The 25,410-nt window shown below is 49.6% G+C and overlaps 1 protein-coding gene across 2 annotated transcripts; it reads right to left on the reverse strand.

The window, feature by feature from the left end:
- Positions 1–10,034: 10,034 nt before the first annotated feature.
- LOC309649263 (C-type lectin domain family 18 member A-like) lies at positions 10,035–24,278 on the reverse strand. 2 transcript variants are annotated; one of them, XM_082439082.1, is made up of 13 exons: positions 24,055–24,278; positions 23,644–23,879; positions 22,936–23,027; positions 20,459–20,698; positions 14,804–14,901; positions 14,256–14,377; positions 13,971–14,078; positions 13,400–13,492; positions 12,896–13,002; positions 12,173–12,302; positions 11,704–11,881; positions 10,693–10,784; positions 10,035–10,216 (listed from the first exon to the last, which is right to left on the reverse strand). In XM_082439082.1, the coding sequence occupies exons 2-13, from the start codon at positions 23,780–23,782 to the stop codon at positions 10,179–10,181; spliced, it is 1,437 nt and encodes a 478-aa protein (XP_082295208.1). In that variant the 5' UTR covers positions 23,783–23,879; positions 24,055–24,278; the 3' UTR covers positions 10,035–10,178. The 2 variants fall into 2 exon arrangements, with proteins under 2 accessions (XP_082295208.1, XP_082295209.1); XM_082439083.1 differs by lacking the exon at positions 24,055–24,278 and having other exon boundaries at positions 11,704–11,800; positions 23,644–23,984.
- Between the last annotated feature and the right edge of the window lie 1,132 nt (positions 24,279–25,410).

Below are 25,410 nucleotides of genomic sequence, written 5' to 3' on the forward strand. Positions count from 1 at the left end.
TTCTCTAATAATTAGCAATGTTGAGCATCTCTTCATGTGACTGTTGGCCACCTGTATGAATTCGTTGGAGAAATGTCTATTTAGGTCTTCCTCTCATTTTTTGATTGGGTTTTTTTTTTTTTTTTTTTGATATTGAGTTGTATGAGCTTTTTGTATATATTCGAAATTAAGCCCTTGTTGGTTGCACTGTATGCAAATATTTTCTCCCAGTCTGTAGGTTATCTTTTTTGTTTTTTTTATGGTTTCCTTTGCTGTGCTTCCTTTGCTTATAAGTTTGATTAGGTCCCATTTGTTTATTTTTGCTTTTGTTTCTTTTGCCTTGGGATACTGACCTAAGAAAACATTGATACGATTTATGTTGGAGAACGTTTTGCCTATTTTGTCTTCTAGGAGTTTTGTGGCGTCATGTCTTATATTTAATTCTTTAAGCCATTTTGAGTTTATTTTTGTGTATGGTGTGAGGGAGTGTTCTAACTTCATTGATTTACATACAGCTGTCCAACTTTCCCAGCACCACTTGCTGAAGGGACTGACTTTTCTCCATTGTATATTCTTGCCTCCTTTGTCGAAGATTAACTGACTGTAGGTGTGTGGGTTTATTTCTGGGCTCTCTATTCTGTTCCATTGATCCATGTGTCTGTTTTTGTGCCAATACCATGCTGTTTTGATTACTGTAGCTTTGTAGTATTGTCTAGGAGGGTTATACCTCCAGCATTATTCTTTTTTTTCTTATTAGGCATCAATTTTATACACATCAGTGTATACATGTCAATTCCAATCACCCAATCCAGCATTATTCTTTTCCCTCAGGATTTCTTTGGCAATTCTGGGTCTTTTCATCATATATATATTTTTTTCTTTTTTTTTTTTTGCCACATGTCTTGCAGGATCTTCCCTGACCAGAGATTGAACCTGGGCCATGGCAGTGAAAGCCCAGAATCCTAACCACTAGGCCACCAGGGAACTCCCACATCCCCCGTTTCTTATAACTACTTACAAAGCTGGAAATTCTGGTGGTGGCTTCCCAGTTATTTATAGGTTGCGGGTCCCATCTTTCAAATCTTTATTCTGCTACTCAACTTAGAGCAACTTTCTTCTGGAAATGTGGGGATCTTATTGCCCCTGCCTGTTCTATTATTCCCAGTCTAGCAGAGCAATGTCAGGATGAACATTTGACACGAGTGAATCTTATACTGTAATTTTCAAGAAGTGTATGGTTTATTTTAACTATATTATGTGGAAGGAGTTTATATTAATTTAATGTAATGCATAGGTAATTATGTGAGCCTCTAAAAGTAAATCTGTAATTATTCTGTAACAACTGCCTTTTATCATTTCTTTTCTAGATAAGATTTGTAAGTTTTTGAAATTGAGACAATAACATCTGAACTAATAAAGTTGAAATTATCAGCAAAAAACAAAAAAGATAGAACAAAGCTGAATGGAAACAAGTTGTAGAAAGTTTATGGAAAACGAATCTTTGAAAAGGAATTTTAATGTATGGTCAAGCTGGCTAAAATTAAAATAAATTTAATTAAAATGAATTTTAATATCAAAAGTACACTGGTGCAAAATTAGAATTTGGTTTTTCTCTCTGTTAAGAAGACAAAGTTTCTCGGGCTTCTCTGGTGGTGCAGTGGTTAAGAATCCACCTGCCAATGCAGCGGACACGAGTTCGAGCCCTGGTCCAGGAAGATCCCTCATGCCGCGGAGCAGCTAAGCCCGTGCGCCACAACTACTGAGCCTGCGCTCTAGAGCCCACATGCCACAACTACTGAGCCCGTGTGCCGCAACTACTGAGCCTTCAAGTCACAACTACTGAGCCCGTGAGCTTAGAGCCTGTGCTCTGCAGCAAGAGAAGCCACCGCAATGAGAAACCTGTCCACAGCAATGAAGAGTAGCCCCCACTCACGGCAGCCCGTGCTCAGCAACGAAGACCCAAGGTAACCAAAAAAAAAAAAAAAAAGACAACAAAGTTTCTTTGCCTTTGATGTAATCTGCCTAAGAACAATAAGATTCTGTGATTTGTCTTTATCAGATCTTTGATTACTCAGAAAAGCTGTCTTCTTATTTTTTATTTAAAAATTTTTTTAAAAATTGAAGTATAGGGCTTCCCTGGTGGTGCAGTGGTTGAGAGTCTGCCTGCCAATGCAGGGGACATGGGTTCGAGCCCTGGTCTGGGAAGATCCCACATGCCACGGAGCAGCTGGGCCCGTGAGCCGCAATTACTGAGCCTGCGCGTCTGGAGCCTGTGCTCCGCAACAAGAGAGGCCGCGATAGTGAGAGGCCCGCGCACCGTGATGAAGAGTGGCCCCCGCTTGCCACAACTAGAGAAAGCCCTCGCACAGAAATGAAGACCTAACACAGCCATAAATAAATAAATAAATAAATTTAAAAAAAAATTGAAGTATAGTTGATGTGCAATATTATATAAGTTACAGGTGTACAATACAGTGATTCACAATTTTTTTCCCTTTTTCCTATGCCGCGCGGCTTGCAGGATCTTAGTGCCCCAACCAGCGATTGAACCTGGGCCCTTGGCAGTGAACGCACAGAGCCCTAACCACTGGACCACCAGGGAAGTCCCTAAAATGTAGGTCCTAATAACTTTAAGATCATAACGCTGAACTGGTAAAAACTTCTAAAACTTTAATGAAAAACTGATTGATTCATAAAGCTGCTAACCCAAGATCAAGATCAACAAGAATTAATTACAGGAGACTAAATTAACTAATGAGGATGATTGTAACTTTTATGACTTTTTATGCTGGTTCTCCAATGTTTTACTTTTCCAGATTTAAGGAAACTTCTCTTCAGCATCTATGACTTACAGCAATTTGGTAAAATACACCTTTGTAAACAAAGAAGAAACATTATCTTTTTCTCCCTAATTGATTCCTCCAGAATTTGGAAACTCTTATTAAATATTCTTATTTTTCATGACAATATTTGCATAAGTTCAATAAGAATCTTTTCTCCTTGTAATAGAAAACAATTGGAAATATTGGCTATATTACCAAGGCTTTGACTGGATTATCAAATTCAAGAGAGATATGCATAGATTCAGGTATGACCAGACAATTTTAAGGAACTGCTTGGAAAAATCAGCCTAGTACCTTGATTACAAGGTTCCAGCAAAGTAATCTTAAAAAGGGCTTATATGAGGGAATTCCCTGGCGGTCCACTGGTTAGGACTCTGTGCTTTCACTGCCAATGGCCCGGGTTCAATCCCTGGTTGGGGAACTAAGATCCCTCAAGCTGCATGACCAAAAAAAAAGGGCTTATATGGTCAATCGCTATTCTTGCTGTATTTTTGTAAATAATCAAACCAAATTTACTACAAACAAATTAGTTTTACTATGATTATCTTTGATAATAAGGGGAATAATTATTAAGAGAGAAATTGTGTTTGCAACTTTGTAGATATTAGATTCTTGTCCTCGTCGATATTAGATTCTTGTCCTGTTAATGATAAAGCTTCAAGGTTTTTTTATACAGCTGTAAGCTGAACTGGATTCTAAACTCTTCTAGTTTCCTCAAATATCTGACTATAAATCTCTAAACTGTTTCCAATTTTCTCCCACCCTTCTTATTTGAAATCAGTAAGAACAAAGACTGCCCTTAAATGTCCTTGGAAGGGACTACACCAGGTCCTCCTCACTACCCAGATGGCAGCCAAACTTGAGACTCAAGCCTTGGATATACATCTCACAGGTAAAGAAGGCTCCAACTGACATCCAGTCCGATATAATCAAGCGCTGGAGACCTCTGAATCAAATTTCACCAGGAATTGAAGCAGACAGCAGCTGAAGGAGACAGCTTTCCCAAGATGACCAGAACAGGCCTGTATACTCTTTCCTGCTCTTACTTCTTCCCTTATCCTCTCCCTCTTTTTCTTGGAAAGACCAAATGCTCTTGTCTGCATTACTCAATCTATTACAAAAGGAGGAAACTTATCAGTCCACTGATTCAAATGTTAATCTCATCCAAAAACACCCTCACAGACTCACCCAGCATAATATTTGGCCAAGTGTCTGGGTAACCCATGGCCCAATTAAGTTGACACATAAAATTAACCATCATAGGGACCAAGAATCAGGAAATGGGGTGGAGGTCTTTGCTCCATCTTCACCTCTCACAAAGATTCCCAGACAGATTTCCTAAGGGACACCCTCCTGTATTCCCCCAGGTTGTGAGTGCTTGACTGCACGGAACATGGGTAGGACAGTTAATGAATGGGAGTCATAACGAGTGACAGCAAATGATGCAAGGATGGGGAGGTTGGCAGTCCAGTGGGAAGACAGAAGAAGGCTGAAACAGAGAGGCCAAGCTGACGGAAGGACAAGAATAAGGAAAAAGGAGAGGAGGAGAAGGGGCTGGACACACTGAACAACTGGTCCCCAGAGTTCCCTGAGTTGACTCCCAGACACATCCACCCTGAATTCATGAGATGGATACAAAATAGTTCACTTTTTTGCAAAGAGCTCCCAGAAAGAAAGAAAAGGGTAATTGTATCATCCCCAGTATTAAAATTGTAATCGGCAGCTAACAGTGATTGAATTCTAGCTGTTTGCCAGGCATTGTGCTACAAACTTACATCCATCATCTCATTTAATCCTCACAACAGCCTTGCAGGGTAGATGCTCCCCATCTTATAGAAAGGCTACCGAATGTGCCCAGGGTCAAATGGAGAGCCACTTGAGAGGAGTAATGAGATCTCAGTCGCCTGCCTGGCAATCACTATGTGTTCCAAGAAGTTAGAGGACTTACTGAAAGACACTTACTGGTAGGCTCGGCTACAAGCATAGCCTGATTCTGTCAGGACCTCCAGGCCACACTGCCTTTGCACGGGTGTGCTCCATTACCTACCTTACCCTGCACAGACTCCAAAGGCTGGCGAGGCCCCTGGTTAGAGCGTGGGATGACAGGGCCAGTGCTGCAGGCCAGGGGCCCAGGGGCCCAGGGGTACCAAGTGGCTTCTTGCAGTGGACCTGAGTCATTCTCTTGGCCGTCCCACATCGGAGTCCCATTCCTGTGTTAGAGGTATCCCCCAGCTTGAAGACAGAGGCTGCCTCCCTGAAAGAAGCTGAAAATGCCCCTTTCTGCCTCCTTTTCCCAGCCTCCCTTGCAGCAAGGTCCTGGGCACATGACTTGGCTCCTCCAATTAGAGCTACATGCCCAACTTCAAGGTAAAGCTGCCGGTGGGAGAAGCTCATCTCAGCAATTGATGGCGGCAGTGCCAGCAGCTATATCCGGCTTTCAAAGGTGATGGCACCTCCATCCCTCGTTGGTGATGCCCGTTGTGGCATCTGTGCCCAGCAGAGGCAGTAGGGTCTCTTCCAGATCTGATCCTCTGACCTTCCAGAACTCCTGGGAGCTAACCAGTAACTTGGACAAATTCCTTTTCTGCTTAGAGTCACCAGACTCAGTTTCTGTTGCTTACAGTTAAGAACCTTGATTGATACAAACACAGGACTAGAGGTGGATGGAACAAGAAGCCCTGTGGGAAATGGGGGTGATGGAAGCCTGGCAAGCGGCCAGGGGACAGTGAAAATCCAGCTAGTATTAAGGGACAGGACACCAGCGGCCCACGGCATGCCATGGCGAGACAGTTAATCCTGTGGTCCCCAGAACAAAGCGCCCATCAAGGGCAAGGCTTTCGGGACCTGGTGGCTCTTGCCATAGAAGAATATAAAGATTACCCTGAAGTCAAGGGCTGTTAGGCAGGCTGTGTGCTAACAGCACCAACAGCGTAAAGGAAAGACAAGATCCAAGTCCAAATTTGCGGCTCAAGACATGGTTAGAAAATCAGGGAATTTTTATATCTTGTGGCTGCAAGGCTGAGAGAGTTACAACCCAAACTTAAGGCTTAATCAATGGTTATAAAATGACACCATGAGGTGGCTTCTCACCCTCTCTGGGTCTCTAATTGGGAAAGAGTGGAGAGTGGGGAGCAGAGAGAGTGGAGGGCTTTGCGGGAAGGTGTGGAAGACTCAGGACCCCCACTGCTACAGAGGTTCCCTTGCCTGCCAAAGGGACTCTTCTTGGTCATTCTGAAGGTCCTGGTAGCAGAAATTCACTAGCTCTTTGCCAAACCCAGATCCCTTTCCTCCTGGGTGCACATCTAGGTGGAGTTGCCCACCCTCCCTTGCAGTTAGTGTGCTGCATGGCTGAGGTGTGGCCAGTGGCAGCGGGAGGGCGGGATGTGTACCACTTTCATGCCTGACCCATAGCATCCTCCAAGTGACCATCAGCCCTCCTGCTTCCCAAGTTGGCCACCTGAATGCCAGTGCCCTGGGTGAGCTGGGAGCCATGTGCTGTTGGTGGCAGGGCCTTGCTCAGCCTGGGTTCCCCCCCTGCATTGCACATGTGCAACCAGGCCAGCAGCATTTCCTTAAAAAATACACTCTGTAATGACCTTGCCCTGAAGGAGACCCCTTGTGTGTCCTACCCCATCACCCCTCATTTTCTCCAGACTTAAATAACAAGTCATATTGCAGCAGGCCCCAGGGGACCGATGACTTCAAATCTGGGAGGAAGATATTGAAACACCAGAAGAACCATGAGATTTTGCTAATTTTTATTGACAAAACCTGCAAAATGATCTGGGAATGGATTCTGAGGGTGGAGAGTGGGGAAGGAAGAAAACGTTAAACGGGGTTGAATGTATTTTTTTTTTTTTTTAATTTGGCTGTGCTGGTTCTTAGTTGTGGCAGGTGGGATCTTTAGCTGCAGCATGTGGGATCTTTAGCTGCAGCATGTGGGCTATAGTTCCCTGACCAGGGATTGAACCCAGGCCCCCTACACTGGGAGCGTGGAGTCTTAACCACTGGACCACCAGGGAAGTCTGGTTGAACATACCGATATTTAGGATTCTATGGAGGTAACTTGAGTGGCTGGGATGGTTCCAATTGTTTGGTCTGATGGTTGCTTAAAGCCTGGGCTCAATTGTGGCCGAATAATATTAGCTAAAAGCTAATAGATAATAATACGAATAAGAATAGCTAAAACTTACTGAGCATTTACTATTCTGCCAGGGACAGTTTTAAGCACTTCATTTATTTAACAAATTTACTTAGTTAACAAATGAGGTTTAGATAGTCTAATGTTGATGGAGGAATTGAGAAATGAGGGCGCTGGCTCAGTCCAGCTGATATTCATCAGTATTTACTCTCCCCAGGCTTTGTTTCAAACACTTTAATGTATTAACTCATTTTATTACCTTCATTTTATAGAAGAGGATCATGAGGCAGAGAGATGTTTTAGGGTGACCAGCTGTCCTGGTTTTTCTAGGATGGAGAGGTTTCCCAGCATGTGGGACTTTGCATGCTAAAACCAGGACAGTTCCAGGCAAACTGGGACAGTGGGTCCACCTAGGTGTTAATAACTTGACCAAAGTCACACAGTTAGTAAGTGACAGAGCCTGTCCTCCAATTCAGGTAGCCTGACTTTAGACCCGAACTCTGCCTCTGCCAGTGGTTCTCACACCTGAGCCTGCATCTGAAGTGGCTGGAGATCTTGTTAAAACTCAGATTAGGTTTGGGGCAGCTGAAAATCTGCTCGTCTAACAAGTTCCCAGGTGATGCCAATGCTGCTGGCCTGTGGACCAACATGGAGGACCGTGGCGTTCGGCTGCCTCGCCTGCAGATGAGAATGTTGGAATGGACTTTTCAGGTAGGACTTGCTCACTGACACCCCAACCTAGAAACCCTGAGACGGCCCCAAGCGCGTCCTTTGCCAAGGCACTGAGAAATACATTGGTGAGGGAAGCGCTGTAGCGCCAGGAATGCTGATGGGAGAAGCTGCAGCTGAATGTGAATCTGGTGTCTGGGGTGTTAGAGGCTCAGAAGGGCATTGGATTGCCAACCTTAGTTGCAATAAGGTGGCTCCTGTGTCTCTGCTGTCAGAGTAGGCTCTGCATTTCCTGTGCCTGGCAGCAGTGGCATGGGAGTCTACCCAGATGGGCTTTGCAGCAGAATTTGGAGCACTATTCCTGGCTACATAGGCCCCCAGCGTGTCTCTCTCACTCTCCCTAGGATCCTGTGACCAACCATTATACTTAAAAAAAAAAAAAAAAATGAAGTTAAATTTACATAACATGATATTAACCAATTCAGTGGCATTTAACACATTTACAGTGTTGTACAACCACCACCTCTATCTAAATTCCAAAACATTTTTATAATTTCAAAATAAAACCCATACCCTCATTTTCCCGTTTCCCTTGGCAACCACCCGTCTCTGCATCTATGGATTTACCTTTTCTGAGTAGTTCAGATAAGTGGAATCATGCAATATGTGACCTTTTGTGACTAGCTTCTTTCACTTAAAATGTTTTCAAGGTTCGTGCACCTGGTAGCATGTATCAGTACTTCATTCCTTTTAATGGTTGAATAATATTGCATTGCATGTATACACCGCGATTTGTTAGCTGCTCATCCATTGATGGACATTTGGGTTGTTTCTATATTTTGGCTATTGGCTATTGTGAATAATGCTGCTATGAACTTTGTGTTTTAAGGATTTGAGCACTTGTTTTCGTTTCTCTTGGGTACATACCTAGGAGTGGAATTGTTGGGTCATATGGTAGTTGTGTTTAATTTTTTTTTAATTAATTAGTTTATTTTTGGCTGTGTTGGGTCCTCGTTGCTGCATGCAGGCTTTCTCTAGTTGTGGTGAGCAGGGGCTACTCTTTGTTGCGGAGCACGGGCTTCTCATTGCGGTGGCTTCTCTTGTTGTGGAGCACAGGCTCTAGGTGTGCGGGCTTCAGTAGTTCTGGCATGCGAGCTCTAGAGCGCAGGCTCAGTAGTTGTGGTGCACGGGCTTAGTTGCTCCGCGGCATGTGGGATCTTCCCGGACAAGGAATCGAACCCGCATCCCCTGCATTGGCAGGCGGATTCTTAACCACTGTGCCACCAGGGAAGTCCTGTTTAACTTTTTGAACAATCGCCAAACTATTTTCCACCGTGGCTGCACCGTTTTACATTCCCCAGCAATGTATGAGGGTTCCAATGGGTCCCCACCCTCATCAACACTTGTTATTGTCTGTTTCGTTGCTAACAGCCATCCTAATGGGTGTGAAGTGGTGTCTCACTGTGGTTTCTATTTGGATTTCCTAATGACTAGTGATGTTGAACATCTTTTCATGTGCTTATTGGCCATTTGTATATCTTCTTTGGAGAACTGTCTATTCAAGTCTTTGCCCATTTAAAAATCATTGCCCTTTTGATAAATTCCTTTTCTGCCATGACTAGCCAGAGCTGTTTCTATGTTTCTATTGCCTGCAACCAAGAACCGTGACTGATCTGCTTCTCCCGGTTCCATGGGCCCAGGCCACACTTGTACTGATACTTCCAACCAGCAAAGCAACTCGATGTTCGCACGTAACAGTGTGCATTCTGGACACTAATGGTAGCACCTCCCAGTCTTGCGCCTGCCTGGACTCACCCTCTCACCACTATAGGGAGAGGGAGGAGGTGGGGCCATAACAGGCCGCAGTTCAGATTATCACAGAGAAAGAAGAGACACGTAGAAGCAAGCATGATTAATAAAGGAGGAGGTGTGAACAGAAACACAAAGCTGACAGAGGCAGTGGTGAGAGGAGCTGGAAATTAGGGATGCAAACAAACAAGGCTTCTAAATCTGTGCATTATTCAGGACTAAGAGTCTGAAAACCTCCAGAGGGTGGCCTGGGTCATGTGGGTGAGCAGGGATGGGACTGGGGTGGCTGGGAGGAAACCAGTCTTCCTGGGATCGTTCTGGGTTGTCTGAATTCCCCTTCACAATGAGCATTCACAAGTCCAGCTGATCCATGACTTAGTTTAATCCTTTGTGGGGTGCATCCTGGGCAGCAAGGAACCTCTATCTGCCCCAGAGGGTCCAGCCCAGATGGAGGAGAGTGGTCTCTTCTGACCGCTGCCCTAGACTCCTGTTTCAGTGCCTAATTAAGATCCATCTTCCCACTCAAAAGCAGGCTGGGGGACCCCAGGCTCCCCTCCTCCTATACCGGGCTCTCCATCAGCCTCACTTGTACCCCCTGCCCCACTTCCTGCAAGGTCTGAGGCCTCTTTGGCTGTTGGGCCTGCAGTCCTAGCCCGGCCCTTGTTCTAAACAGGTGGGCAGAAGGGCAAGTAGGGCTGTGCATCCAGGTGCTGGCAGGGGAGAGGCATGGGTGAGCCTCAGGGCCCTGGGTCCCACCGGGAAATGTGCTCCTGAGCTGGAAAGGAAGAGAACAGAACAAGGGTCAGTGACAGCCCAGGCAGTCCTGGGTTGGGGACCCTGCTGCACTAGGTCCAGAAGTAACCATGATCCCACTTGCAGCTCCAGATCCTTCTAGCAGGTGCTGCTGGGGGCTGATTCTGGGCTAGGTCTCACCTCTGTCCCCACCACAGTTCACTGTGCTCTAGGGAATCAGGGAACGCTGAAGAACCCGCTGGGTCCCCATGTGGCAGCTTTAGTGACAGGAGGAAAGGGACCTTGGCGAAATCCCCAGCCGGGCTGTAGTTCTGGTCCTGCCCCTGCGTGGCTGAGCCCAGGCCAGTCTCCCTCTCTGTGCTTCAGGGGCCTACAGGTCCAACGAGGCCCTGAGCAGGATGTCCTCGTGGCCCTGTGTGCTCAGACACTCTAGACTGTTCATCTGGATATCCCCAGGGGCCAGGGGCCAGAGGAGGGGAGCCATGGGAAGGCCCTCACCAAACTGGCAGATGTAACGGTTTCGGGTTTTACAGCGCTGGTCGTTCCAATTGAAGGCGGCCGATGCCTGCAGTTCCACACAGTTGCCAAACCTGCCAAGATTGTTGAGTGCTCAGGGTGGAGGAATGAAATTATGAGTCCTTAAATCCTCCCCGATAGTGGGCCACCTGCGTCTAGGGAGGTGCCTCTTAGGTGCCCCCGTCCCACGTATGGGGCTTCTGGGAGCCAGCCCCAGCCCCTGGCTCCATGCCTGCTCCTCAGAGCGCTGCAGCCCTCTCTTCTCGGGGTGCAGTGGGGACAGCGCCACCCACCGCTGCAGCCCTCAGCCATGCCGGCCACTGCGGGTGGGGGCAGGGGGCTTGGAACAGGCAGGCCCACATCTTTCCTCCCAGCAGGAGAAGGTATGCCTGGGGGCCCACCGAGCCGGCTTACTCTAGGGATGGGCCAGGGGTCTGGGCATGGCTGCCATCAAGGAGGTCAAAGGAGAGCTGGGCGGGGTATCTGGAGCCTTGGTGGCCACACAGCCTGACCACCTCCCCCCTGCCCTGGGCATTCCTGGGCTTTGAAGACCAGGGCTGGGCCTCAGTGCAGGCGGGCCAGTGGGCAGATGTGTGCACAAGTGGACGCAGGTGGGTGGCCAGCTAAGGAGGGCAGAATCAGTGTATTGATACAGGCAGAGGGGGCACGGTGGGGGGGAGGGATGGATAGATAATAGAGAGACGGAGAGACAGCTGGGGGGATGATGGGGACTGTGGATGGATGAAGCCTTCTTGGGTTCCCTCTCTTTTATGTGAGCCCCTGGAGGTCAGGGATGTACCTCATCTCAGCACTGGGCCCATAGCCAGCTGTGCCCAGACTTCCTGGCACCTGGGCACCAGATAAGGCCCAGACCCTCAGGGCGCTCAGCCAAGCAGCAGGTAGGGTGGAGGTTGTTTAGCGGTGTCTGAAGGCTCAGCAAGCAGGCCCAGGTGAGAAGGTGGGCCCAGGGGAGGGAGGGCACCCCAGACTCACCCCTGGTTGTCAGGCTGCCCAAAGGCGAAACTGGTGAAGGACTGGTGCTCCCCGGTGGTCCAGCGGAAGGAGTCCTTAGCGGTCTTGTAGGTGAGCCCTGAGCCACAGCAGCCAAGGCTGGCCCCATACCCGAGATCCCTGGGCCCCACTGGCAGCCTGGGCTCCCTGCGATGAGGGCCTGAGCCCAGAGCCTGCTGCCCAATGCCTGTTGACCCCCAGCCCTTAAGCCCCCTTCCCAGCACTTGCAGCCCCTCTGGTGGCTCTCCCTCCCTTCGGCTCTCTCCACAGGGAAAGGAGTCACCAGCCTGACCACTGGCCCCATTCTGGGCCCCAAACCCTCACCACACCCTTACTGCCCACTGGTAGGTGCTCTGGGTTTCCACGGCCCAGATTCCTGGAGCAGCGTGAGGCATCCCAGCCCCACACTCATTGCATCCCTCCCCCCTTCCCCAATCAGCCAGGCACTCACCGATCCAGAAGTTCCTGGTCTCAAAGTCATTGTTGGTCACCTCGTTGGTGGTCTCCAGGCGGCCCAGGTAGAAGGCGAGGATGTCCTGCACTTTCTGGCTCTCGATCTGGGCTAGCACCCCGCCCTTTCCCTGTAACCCCCGCTCCGGGTCATGCTGGCCCCAGAGCTCAGGCCAGCCCTTCCTTTCCATCCTGCCACCCACCGTGGCCATGGATGTCAAATCTGTGTGCTGGCCGGGCTGTCCTCAGCCCCCAAAAGCCTCCTGCGTCTTAGAGCAGAGTCTGCCTTCTCTTCCCTGCCCACAGCTCCTCTGGCAGGGTCCCACCCTTGGAAGGGTTTTGTTTCACCTGCTCAGTGTCTTTAATACATTTGAATTGGTTGCCAACATTAATACATTGAGAGAGCTCAGTGAAACTCTGAATTTCTGGTTCTCTTGAAAAATTCCAGGTCCTGGCCTCCCTGAACTTGTATTCCTGCCTGGCAGCCAGCAGCTCGAGCTGAGTCAGGATGGCCCCTTAGATGGGGGTTGAGTGGGGCCTTGTCCCTGGGTCCCTCAGCTCATTAAGTGACCTCCTGGCTTCCATGGGCCTCTTGAGTTGTAACCCCTGCTTTATACTAAAGATGAGAGTCAGGAGAAGTCAAAGGAATTCATCTCTTAGCCCAGGGTCCCTCTGTTAAGAACGCAGGGGGGTGGTCCCTGGGAAGGCAGCGGCCAACCATTACCTGGCATTTCATCTTGGCTCCGTAATAGGTGTCTGCCTCTGAGGACACCATGAAGCAGTCTCCATCGATCCTCAGGTCACAGGTGTGGAAGGGGAAGAGCACCTTGGCTGGGGGGAGGGAAGCCTGATTTTGTGTGTGGGCACCTCAGAATCGTTACCCTTCCGGTCCTGCCAGGATGTTAATTAAGCTCAAGGTACCCCTTCCTCTGGCCACCAAGCAGGAGAGGGGGTTGGGGTCAGTGGTGTGCTGGTAAATGTGTAACAACCAGCTCTCTCTCTCTCAGAAAGAAAAAAGTCTGTGATTTTAACATTGCTATTTCTGTGATGGTGTAAAGACCCCCACCATGGCCAAGTTCAAGCCACCACTGTGACGTCACTGTTCGGGGAATGGGGCAGAGGTGCGTACGATGGGCTCCTGTGAGCTGGTCCGAGCCGGACCCAGCACCATGCTGAGGGGGTCCTGGGAGGGGCTCGTCTCGTTGAGGGGCTTTGCAGCAGGACTCACTGGCACACTGGGCTCCCCCATAGCCAACATCACAGACGCAGGAACACTCCTCTTCCCGGAACCGGCCGTGCACGCACTGCACGCTGCACCGCACTGCCAGGATGGGGCAGGGGAGGGGACGGCACTCAGCTGGCAGCCGCTGGGCCCCAGGCTGCCCCTCACAGGCCACGGATGTGCGCAGAATGGCCAACCACAGCAAGAACACCCCCCCACCCCCCCCAGAGATGGAACCCATCTGGGCTCCCAACCGCTGCCACGTTTGGCATCTTTGGTTTGATCTTGTAGAGAGAAGCAAATCGGGGCTTGGGAGTGGACCTGCTCATGGTCAAAGAGCTGGGGGCGGGGGACAGTGGGAAAGGAATCCACTTCTGGATCCTAATACTGCCCTCCTCCCACCATCCCAGAGCCTGAGGGGCCGATCTGATTTCACTTTGAACTCCCTGCGCGGCGCAGGGTCTGGCAGACCGTCGGTGCTCAGTGAATGCTTATTGCGTGAGGATATGCTGTGCGAGGATCACTCCCTGGGTCCCCCGGCTGGTCACGATCCAGAACCCCAGATACTGCCCCTCACCTTGGCAGTATCTGCCTGTGTAACCCGGGGGACAGTGGCAGTGGCAGGTGCTGAGGTTGAGATGTCCGTGGTTCCGGCAGCTCATGCGACATGGGTTCCTGGGGACCTCTGGTCGGATAAGAAGGAAACACTGAGAGGGGGCCTCTCCCCGGCAGGCCAGGCAGCTGCCTCCCTGAGTGCTGAGGGCCAGGGCTTCTGGGACAGTCCCTCAGGATGCTGCCAGCCTCCTCCAGGATCACCAGATCAAGCTGCCCCAGCCAGAGGCAGGCAGGGTGGGGCACTTACCACACAGCCCCCCTGCGTGGTCCCAGGCTTTGAAGCAGCCCGAGACGCTAGCTGTGCAGAGCGAACACCAGGCGCCCTTCTTGTAGGGGACGATGGTCTTCCCGTTGACCTCCCAGTTGCCTCTGTGAGAGCAAGCAGCAGAGGCTGGAAGGGCCTGGCCTTGGGCCTTGCTGCCTGACCCACCAGCCCCTTCAGCTCCTTCTGGCCCAGCCAGGAAGCTGGGAGCTGGGTGAGACAGGGAGATTTCCTAGGAAAGAAAAGATGACCTCCAAACTAATACTGGGCAGATGCCCTGAACGCTGGGTGGTGCCTCCAGGAAGGGGCATCTGAGAAGAAGCCACATTCTGCGTGGCCAGAATCTTGGGTGCTGCCCACTTCTGAACCCTCTCCCTTTCCTCCTTCTTCCCTCTCCCACCAGGGGTAAAGGCCTGTGGGCGGGTGGGTGAGTGTCTCACCCTGGGTGACAGCATCCCCTACCCCGCAGCCCAGCAGGGGACGGCAGGGCAGCTGCAGGGGACGGCAGGGCAGCTGCCGTGGAGGAGGCTTACCCGGGAGAGTAGGCACAGACAAAGGCTTCCATCTCACCCTGGGCCCCAGGGCAGGGATGCCGCCCACAGCCCAGCTGGCTCGAGGTGGCCCACACGAGCTGCAGGAGACACAGTGGCTCAGAGACCCTCTCATGGGCCACCTCCACTCCTAGTCTGGGGACCAGCAGCCTAGATGATGCCCCCCTGGGAAGGGTGGACACAGCTCTTGCCCCAAACCAAGCAGATAAACGGTTTTGTCACCTCCCTGGGGACCCCAGGAGCAGTAGCTGTGCTGGGCAGGGATATAAGGATGGGTGGGAATAGTCTAGAAAGGCCTTCTGGGTCGGGAGGTGAGGGCCAGCAGATACCTGAAGGGAAGGGAGATTGTGGATAGTGGAGGAGAGTGGGAAAAGAAAGATTTGGACATCAAAGGCCTTGTGATGACTGAAAAAATGGCCACAACCCTTCACTTCTCCCTACAGCCCCCTCTTTATAAAATGTGGCTTTGCAGTTCTTTGCATCAAGAGGAGGAATCTCTTTCCCACACCTTGAATCTGGCTGGCCCTGTGGCTTCTGTTGGCCAACAGAATGCAGGGGAAATGATATTGAACCGTTTTAAACCTAGGCCTCAGGAGACCCTACAATTTCCACTCATTCTCATAGAACTCTCATGCTCAGCCTCCACGTGAACAAGGCTGCTGGAGGTTGAAGAACCTTATAGGGCAGAGGTGAGCCAGTTGAGGCCACTCTAGACAGCCAGCTCCCAGCCAGCCCAGCAGCTGACTGCAGTTGCAGGAGTGGGCCCAGCCAAGACCAGAAGAAACTTTCCGCTGAGCCCAACCCAAACTGCCAACCTGCAGAATCGTAAGATGCTATATTTGGGAGTAGTGCGTCATGCAGCAACAGCTAACAGATACAGGTCTTTAATATTCAAAACTTAGATTTAGAGTTTTAGAATCAGTGACAACTTGGAAATAGCACAAATGGTCAATACACAGGAATAGCCAAGCAAACTCTGGTAGCCACTAAAAATGACCAGCATGAGGCGGGGAGAAATGCACATGTAGTCATACCTATGTATCCCAACAATTAGAGAATATGCATTCTTTCTAGGAGTGCGTGGAACTTTTGCAGACACTGACCCCTCACTAAGCCACAAAGCAAGATTCAATAAATACTCAATAACCAACATCCTACAGGACACATTCTATGAATTCAATGCAATAGAATATAAAGGAAATAATTTACTATTATTATTAATTCATTTTTTTAAAAAAATTTTTTGGCTGCGTGGCTTACAGGATCTTAGTTCCCTGACCAGGGACTGAACCCAGGCCCCGGCAGTGAAGGCGTGAAGTCCTAACCACTGGACCACCAGGGAATTCCTAAGGAAATAATTTAGAAGTAAGTAAAGGAGAAAACATAGTTTGGAAATTTAAATATACACTTCAAAATCAAAGACAGCATCATAATGGAAAATAGGAAACTCATAGACCTAAGTGACAATGAAATCACTAAATTCCAAAACTTATGGGATGTAGCTAACAAAGTTTAGAGGGAAATTGATAGCTTTAAAGGCATATACCAGAAAAGAAAAGGGAGTTAAAATTAATGAGTTAAGAAAGTAGAAGAAAGAAAATAATAAAAACAAGGGCAGAAGGACTTCCCTGATGGCACAGCGGTTAAAAATCCGCCTGCCAATGCGGGGGACATGGGTCCGATCCCTGCTACGGGAAGATCCCACATGCTGCGGAGCAACTAAGCCCATGTGCCACAACTACTGAGCCTGTGCCCTAGAGCCTGTGAACCACAACTACTGAGCCCGCGTGCCACAACTACGGAAGCCCGTGCACCTAGAGCCTGTGTTCTGCAGCAAGAGAAGCCACCGCAATGAGAAGCCCACACACTGCAATGAAGAGTAGTCCCCACGCTCCTCAACTAGAGAAAGCCCGTGCACAGCAACGAGGACCCAACGCAGCCAAAAATAAATAAATAAAAAATAAATAAATTTATAAAAAAAAAAGAGCAGAAATTAATAAAAAGAAGAATAAAGTTGTGGACGGTTGGAAAAAAGAGAGAAGGAAAACAAACAAAAAGCTGATTCGTTAGAATAGACAAACCTCTGGGAAGACTGGTAAAGAACAAAAGAGAGAAGGCACAAATAAATACAATCGAGAATTTTAAAAGGACATAGCTGCAGACACAGGAAACATTTAAAAAATCTGTTTAATTCTAGTTTAAAATCTCTGTTAAATAATTAACAGTTAGGACCAACAAACTGGAAAATATGAAATGGATAGTTTCCTAGAAAATAGAACTTGGCAAAACTGTCTCAAGAAGAAATAGAAAATCTGAAATGATCTACGACCGTTTCTAAAAGTTGGATCAGTAATTAAAAATCCATGGATACATACACATACACACAAAACAATCAAAAAATAGGACAAGGCCCGAATAGTTTTACAGGACAGTTACAGCAAATATTATAGAAACTATTCCAGGAAACGGAAAATGAGGCAAAGCCTCCAACTCATTTTATGAGGTTAATATAAACCAGGTGAGGGCAGTATGAGAAAAGAAAATCAGAGGTCAATTTCACTATCAAATAGTATTTAGGAAACCAAATATAGCAATTAATTAAAAACAACAATAACACACACACACACACACACACACACACACACACACACACACCCTACATCGGTTTATTTCGCATCACATCATATATACAATGGAATACTACTCAGCCATAAAAGAGAATGAAATTTTGCCATTTACAGCAACAAGGATGGACTTGGAGGGCATTATACTAAGTGAAATAAGTCAGATAGAGAAAGACAAATACTGTATGATCTCACTTATATGTGAAATCTAAAAAATACAACAAACCAGTGAATATAACAAAAAAAAGAAGCAGGCTCACAGATATAGAGAACAAACTAGTGATTACCAGTGGGGAGAGGGAAGGGGGGAGGGCAGTATAAGGGTAGGGGAGTAACAGCTACAAACTATTAGGTATAAAATAAACTACAAGGATACATTGTACAACATGGGGAATATGGCCAGTATTTTATAATAACTATAAATGGAGTATAACCTTTAAAATTTGTGAATCACTATATTGTGTACCTGTAGCTTATATAATACTGTACAACTGTACTTCAATATAAATAAATAACTAAATAATATGAATCATGAAACTGTGAGCTGATAATTGTTGAAGCTGGATGATAGGTAGATGGGGGTGCATTATATCACTTTGATTGCTTTGTATATATTTGAAATTTTCTATAATAAAATGTTTAAAATATGTGACCAGGAAGATGTAGTGTCATGTAACAGCTTTGTACACACACACAAAAATTATTCATGTATTTCATCACTGTAGATAGTTAAGGAAAAACCTTGTAATTATTTCAATGGATGCGCAAAAGGCATTTGATAAAACACAAAACCTGTTCATGACTTTAAAAATCCTTAACAAACTTAGATTAGAAAGAAATGTCTGTAACCTGATAAAGGCTACTTATTAAATTCATATGAAAGAATCAGGAGAAAGAATCAAGAATAGCCAAGAAATTTTTGAATGATAATAATAACATGGGGGATTTTCCTGTCAAAACTTTTTATAAAGCCATAATAATTAAAGCACATATATGCAGGAGTAAACAAAAAAAGCAACAAAATAGAAGACAGAACTCAGCAACAGACCCATGTGGATATGTGAGCTTGGTATATGACTGAAGTGGCATTAGAGTCTGTGGGGGATTCAGTACTTAATACAAGAAGTAAAAAAAAAAGATAAAATTAAATCCTACATCACTAGATGGCTTAATGACTTCAATATGAAAAAAAGGAAAACATTTAAACTTTGGAAGAAAATACAGGAAGACTATCTTGCTGATGTCAGAGTTGAAAAGGATTTCTTAAACATGATACAACAAATGGATGAACTATAATGAAAAACAAGAGAAAATTGATTACATTAATATTAAAATCTTCTGAAAGATTTATAAAAGATAACATAAACAAAGAGAAAATACAAGCCATGTATTAGAAAAAAAGTATCTGCAACCAATATGACCAACAAAAAGTACAAAGAATATAGCAAAGATGTTTACAAATTAATAAGGGAAAGATGAAATTAACAGGCAATGAAAAGAAGAGAAAAGAGGCTCAGTCCCACATGTAATCAGGGAAATGCAAATTAAAAACAGAATGAGGTGGCATTTCACAGCCTTGAGTTGGCAAAAATTAAGGAGCTGACAATACTCCTTAATGAATAGGGTAAGAATGGGGAGTGAGAACTGGTTTGTGGGCAGGAGTAGAGTTGGCAACATCACTTTGGCAATAGCTACTAAGGTTGTAGGTGCGTACTCCCTCTGACCCAGCCGTTCCCCTTCCAAGTGTGTCCTAGAAAAAGTCTGGACACATATGTACAAGAGGACCGGAACTAGGATTTATGCATTGCAGTATGACTTGGGATAGTAAAAAAAAAGTGGAATTAACCCAGATGCCTGTAAATTGCAGTTTATTCATAGTGAATCACACATGCATGCTCGGATCAATGGAAACAAATCTTACAAATGTGGTCTGAAGTGATGAACACAAATTGCAAAAGGAGATGTACAGAGAGAGCACTTAGGTAGGATTTAATAACACACAACCCACTTGCACAAGTAGAAAAGGTATCAAAACCCTTCCACGTGTAGTACAGGTATTAAAACATGCTTGGGGAAATTCCCTGAGGGACCAGTGGTTAGGACTTGGTGCTTTCACTGCTGGGGCCCTGGTTCCATACGCGATCGGGGAACTACCCTCGGCCAAAAAAAAAAAAACAACCAGGGACTTCCCTGGTGGTGCAGTGGTTAAGAATCCGCCTACCAATGCAGGGGACATGGGTTTGATCCCTAGTCCGGGAGGATCCCACATGCCGCGGAGTAAATAAGCCCATGCACGGCAACTACTGAAGCCCACGCTCCTAGAGCCCGTGCTCCGTAACAAGAGAAGCCACCGCAATGAGAAGCCCGCGCACCGCAACGAAGAGCAGCAGCCCCCGCTCGCCGCAGCTAGAGAAAGCCGGCACGCAGCAACGAGGACCCAACGCAGCCAAAAATAAATAAATAAATAAATTCATATAAAAAATGTTAATGTCATGCCAAAAAAAAAAAAAACCCAAAAACCAACCCACTACCCTGCAAGTTGACACGTAAAAGTAACCATAAAAAAAAAAAAAAAGAAAGAGAGAAAAACATGCTTGGGATTTTGCCTGTGTTTTCCAGTGCTGGATCCTAGTACGTAAACGATGCCAATTATAGAGAAGACGTTCAACAAATTTTGTTGAGGGGGAAAAAAAGGAAACATGGGGTGTTTTACCTGGACTTCAGCAAGGTTACCTCTGGGGAGGGACAGAGGAAAGGGCAGAAGGAGGGCTTACGCTTAGTTTTGTTTTTTTTAAGAGGTGAGAAACAAATATAGTTAACATTTTCTAATGCTAGGTAGTGGATAAGAAGGAGTCCGTTATTTGATTTAGGTTTGAAATATTTCATATTTAAAGCTGAAAAAAGTAAAACTAAACAAATGGGAGGAAAAGCAACCACCAATTTTAGGCCAAACTGCAGACCTCCGAACCAGCCCAGCAGGGCTGGGGCCTTAGAGCCGGTACCCGGGCCTCACCTGAGTGTAGTGGGCGCAGGTGGCATTGGGGGCACACTCGGCCGCTGCCTGGCTGTACTGCTGCCCCTCCAAGAACCACAGGCCCACCACGTGGGTGAAGGACACCGAGCTCACGGGCAGCAGCTGCACATTCCAGCCCACTTGCGGGGTAGCCCGGGGCACAGAGGCTGGCCTTGGGGCTGGGGCGCCACAGAGGGCTGCCCTGGTCTGGGCCTGTTGGGCCAGGCTCTCGCTCCAGTCCTGGGGAGAAGGACCACAAACAGCAACATCAGCAGGGGGGCCCCTGGGCCAGGCCTTAGTGATCCAGCCCCCACCCCAGCACATCCAGAGGTGCTGGTCCTGCAGAGAAGAGACCCCAGCCCAAACAGGGGTCCTGCTTGGCTGCTTGAGTGCTCTGAGCTGCTTTCACCGACTTCACTGGGGCCAGGGAAGGTCAGACAGGACCTGCAACGGATGCTCCAAGGTGGTGTTGGAAAAGCACCTGCCCTGTCTGGACCCCCCACCCAGAGCCCGGCTCCACCCGGGACTGAGAGCTTCCATCCTTCTGACTCCAGTGGCGGGTACCCTCAGGCCCCGCCCACTAAGGGGGATGGGTGTTCCTGGGTGCAGGTGCCAGCCCACGTGATAGGATGGGCCTCTGCCGTAATTTTTCCTGTCTGGTAATGGGAACCCTGGACAGTGCCCAAGCCTTTCAAACTGGTTCCGTGTTAGGTAAAACTGACCCTGGCCATTGTCAGAAAGGCTCCCTCTTGGCTTCCCTTCTGTGATGCAAAAAGTTGCAGCAGCCATACCGCTGTGTCTTATTCCCTAAATCTGGTTTTGGAGTTCATAGGGGCACCAGCTGGGAGTCAGGACCAGAGAGGGTGTAAAAGGTCTCCAGGGCCTCAGTGCTTTGGTCTCAGCAAGCAGAGTTCTCTGCAGTGGGCCTAATCTGCTCTTCCCACCACGTACCAGCTGCCCTTTTCCCTACCCCCATCCAACAGCCCCTCATCCTCTGAAACAGGGGGCTCAGCAACCAGGATGACATGTGTCACCCGATCGTCATGCCCTGGTCCAGCCCAGCCCCCTCATTCCAGCTGTGTGACCTCCAGCAGTCTCCTAATCTCCATGAGACTCAACATACTCTTCTGTAAAATGAAAAATAAGGTGGGAGTTCCCTGGTGACCTAGTGGTTAGGATTCCGGGCTTTCATTGCCATGGCCCAGGTTCAGTCCCTGGCCAGGGAACTGAGATCCTGCAAGCCGTGCTGTGCGGCCAAAAAAACCCAAACAACAAAAACAAAAAAAACAAACCAAAAAAACCAGATAATAAGGTACGCATAGGGTAAGATGGTGTGAGGATTAAATGGATGCAGAGAGAAAAGTGCTGTACTTAGGGCCTGACCTGCAGCAGCCCGGGCAGATGGTGGTTGTGATTTTACTGCTGATGGGGACGAGCTGGGAGCAGCGGGGACTGCGTGGGACACCTCAGCAGCCCGGACCACCCCCAAGCCTCAGCCTCCACTGGGGTGCCCAGGGCCAAAGCTGTGGGTGTGACAGAGGCTGAGTGGTGGGGCTCCACTTGCATTTTTTATGAAATGCTGTTTTCTAAGACTTTGGCAGCAGGGCCATGGGAAGTGTAGAAACTGACCGGAGCACTCTCACACCGGACACTAGGGCTGGGAGTGTGGGCATGAGAGCCAGGACCTGGGCCTGAGGAGAGGCAGAGCCGCCGCCGAGCAGGGAAAGGGGGAGAGGCGACCCCCTCCTGCCCACCCCACCCCCACCTCCTGGGAACCTGACCCTGGAGCTCTCAAGGTCGCCACCGCTGCGCCAGCCTCAGAGGAGTTTATGGGAAGCAGTCATGGGGAACCCTGCCTGCCCCACACTACCCCTCCCTCGCTCCCTCGACTGTTACCATGGGAGGGGGCAGCTGGGGTCCCATACTATGGGGCAGTGTTTCTGGGCCCCAGGATGACACCTTCAACCCTGAAGCCCCGAGGGAGTGGTGGGAAACGCTATACCCCGCTCCCTGGCCCCCAGTGAATGAGCAGGGAATTTGGGAGGGGGCCCCTCCTAGTCGCCTAGACAAACTGCTGAAGAAGCAGTGGATCTGGTCACACACAAGCCTCACCCCTCCCACCCCCAGCAGGATGCTTCTCCCTCCCTGACTAGCCTCCCATCCTGCTGGGACTCTTTTGTGATGCTCCTCTTTCTTGGAGGAGGGGACCCCAGCTCTTTCCATGTCTTCTGGTCTCCGGGGCAACGGGAAGGGATGCAAGGAAAAGCCGAAGGGCTGCCTTTCTGGGGGAGGAGGAAGCAACGGCCCCCCTCCACGCCCCCCGGCAACCAGGCGTGGTCCCAGAGTGGGCAAGTTGACTGGCTGCTGTCCCACTCTGCCAGGTGAAAGGGCATCTGGCACTGGCATGGCCTCCTCAATCCTCTTCAGGGTTGCCCCTCCAGTCGCCCCCTTGGCCAGCCCGGGTTGGGGGTACTCACCATTCTCTGCATGTTGGCTGCAGGGGGGTGGACCCGGCTGCGCAGGCGGTTGTGCAGGGAGAGGAGCAGGAAGCTCTCCTTCTTGCTCAGGGCTGGGGTGGGAGACAAGGTCAGGCCACCTGAGCAGTGGGACCTGGCCCGGCCCCTGGGTGATGGGGCGGGGGTCACCATGGCAAGATGAGAATGCAACCCTGCACTTATGGAACAAGACCTGAGATGGGACAGGACGATGGTGGGTGTGTATGGGAGGACCCGGAGCAGAGGGGTGGGGAGAGGTGGAGAAAGCAGTGGGGCTGAGACGGAGAGACAGGTGTAGGTGTAAAGGAGCCTTAGGCTGAGAGCTGGGGCTGGGGTGATAGAAGGGAATGGGGGCCTGGGGACTAGGTGTGAAGAGGGGTCCAGCCCTGGGCTCGCAGCGGCCCCTCTGGCTGGGGCTTCTCTCGGCCACTGAGTCTCTTCTGGGGTCCCTGCTGCAGGCTCCCAGTGTTTTTCCTTCACCCCCAAGCCTGGGCCCACTCCCCTTGATCCTTCTGCCCCAGTCCCAGCCTCCTCCATCCATCTCCGGCCCCTGGACTGTTCGAGGGTGGCTCTGTAAATCACACCAGCCTGCCCAGGGCTCAGGCCTGGGAACTGGCTTCCAGAAGCCCCCTGGGACCCTCTGCAGAGCTCATAGCTCCTCCACTTTTTCCTCACCCCGCGGCCCCTTACCTCCAGGCACTGGAACCTGCTTCTCCTGTAGCTGGAGTGGGCGCACCTCTGCCCAGGTCATGCCAAGGAGAGCCAGGAGCACGGGCAGGGGGCCAGGCCGGTGGCCCCCCAGCCCAGGGGAGGGCTGCAGCCTCAACATGGGCCTGCTGGCTGCTCGGGGCTCTGCCTGGCTCAGCTGTCCAGCCCGCTTCCCAGACTGGATGGAGCTATTCACAGTCTCTAAGAGTCAGGCTGGGCTGGCAGACAAAAGGGGGAGGCTGGTGAGTAATCGGTGAGTCCAAACAGCCTCCCTTCCTTGGCGCTGGCATGAAAGGAGACAGACAGCTCCAGTCCCAGGGCTCCCTCCCTCCCTCCCCCGGCTGCTGGCCTGGTCAGCCCGCCCGCCTGCCGACAGCCAACCGACCAACCTACCGAGTGGTTCGCAGCGACCCCGTGGCCCCTGCTAATCATTGCAGGATTATCGGAGCCCTCGGGGAGCCCTCGGAGACCCTGCTGATTGGCCCGCAGACATTCCAGGGCTGCAGATTAACGAATAATGGCTGTGCCCATGCTGGAACAGTGTCCTCCAGGCCCATGGGCAGCTTCTCCTCCCAGCCCCAGGCCCAGGGAGGCTGCGGCCATGTGCCCTGTGGGCGGGCAAGAACTGGGCAAGACCCCAGGAGAGTTCTTTCCTTTCTTGGGAAACCCTTCCCAACCCCCAGCCATGAATTAAACATAGGCGGGTGGTAACCGCACACCAGTCAGGTGCCGCCAGTGGGTGGGGGCACTGGGGCAGTGGGTTTGTAGGGGAGTTGGCAGGGGCTGCCCCAGGGGGAGGAAATGGGTGCCTTAGGACAGTCTGTCTGGGTTGTGTGGGGGGCTGGGCCCCAGCCCTGGTGCCCCTCCAGGCCCACCCACGTGACTGCAGGCCAGGAGAGGGCAAAAGCAGGAGGAGAGCACGTGATGCCCTTGGCTGACTCGAGTCCTGCTGGGAACAAGTCGGCCTCCAGACAAACAGGCAGGAAGGCAGCCAGTTGCCATGATGCTCTGGGGCCTGGCTGCGGCCAGCACAGTCCCACTGGAATAAGCTGAAGCAGATCTGCACCATGGCCCACATTTCTTAGAAAATAAAATTTGTCCCACAGGCCACAGCCAAATGCCCACATTCCTCTCAGGGCAGATCAAAGGTTTTTCAGCCATCCCAAAGGACAGCCCTGAAAGCCAGGTACTTCTTCCTTCTGGAGTTTGTGTGACCCCTGACCCCTGGACCAGCACCCTCTCAGAACCAGGTGTCAGTTCCCTGGAAGCTCTGCTGAGAGGCAAGTGGGCTTGGCTTTTGAGGGGGAAACACCGATGGAATGTGGATACATTTGTGGATGTTGGGGAGTGGAGACAGGGCCAGGCACAAGGACCCCTAAGCCAGTCTGGGGTTGGGGATCCCCCTGTAATACCCAGGGCCTGAGGAGTTTCTTCTCCCTCAAACGGATGACCAGACAACCTCAAATTCACCCTGTCTGGGTCCCAGCAATGCTTAATAAAACAGGGATATTTTTCTGTAGCGTTTACAAAGCAGCTTCGAATATGTGAATTCACTTAATTGTTGCAACAACCCGGGGCAATAGAAGATGAGGAGCCCATTTTTTAGATGCGGAAGCTGGGCTCAGTGTGCCTGAGGGACTTGCCCCAGGTCACCCGGCGGGCACATGGTGCATCCCAGCTAATCCGGGGGCTCTGTCTTCACATTCATTCCCAGACCCTGGTGCAGATCTGCTTTAGTTCACATCACGG

Source organism: Balaenoptera physalus (genome assembly GCF_965194825.1).
Source record: "Balaenoptera physalus genome assembly, chromosome: 19".
Lineage (NCBI taxonomy): Eukaryota > Metazoa > Chordata > Mammalia > Artiodactyla > Balaenopteridae > Balaenoptera > Balaenoptera physalus.

What these genes read in the sequence shown, in the direction of transcription:
- LOC309649263 (XM_082439082.1), bottom strand. Translation starts at nt 23,782, where the DNA reads ATGTTGAGGCTGCAGCCCTCCCCTGGGCTGGGGGGCCACCGGCCTGGC. An exon ending in GCAGGTTCCAGTGCCTGGAG is followed by an intron (nt 23,028 to 23,643) that starts GTAAGGGGCCGC and finishes CTCCCACCCCAG; the next exon opens with CCCTGAGCAAGAAGGAGAGC. An exon ending in GTCTGTGCCTACTCTCCCGG is followed by an intron (nt 14,378 to 14,803) that starts GTAAGCCTCCTC and finishes TTGCTCTCACAG; the next exon opens with AGGCAACTGGGAGGTCAACG.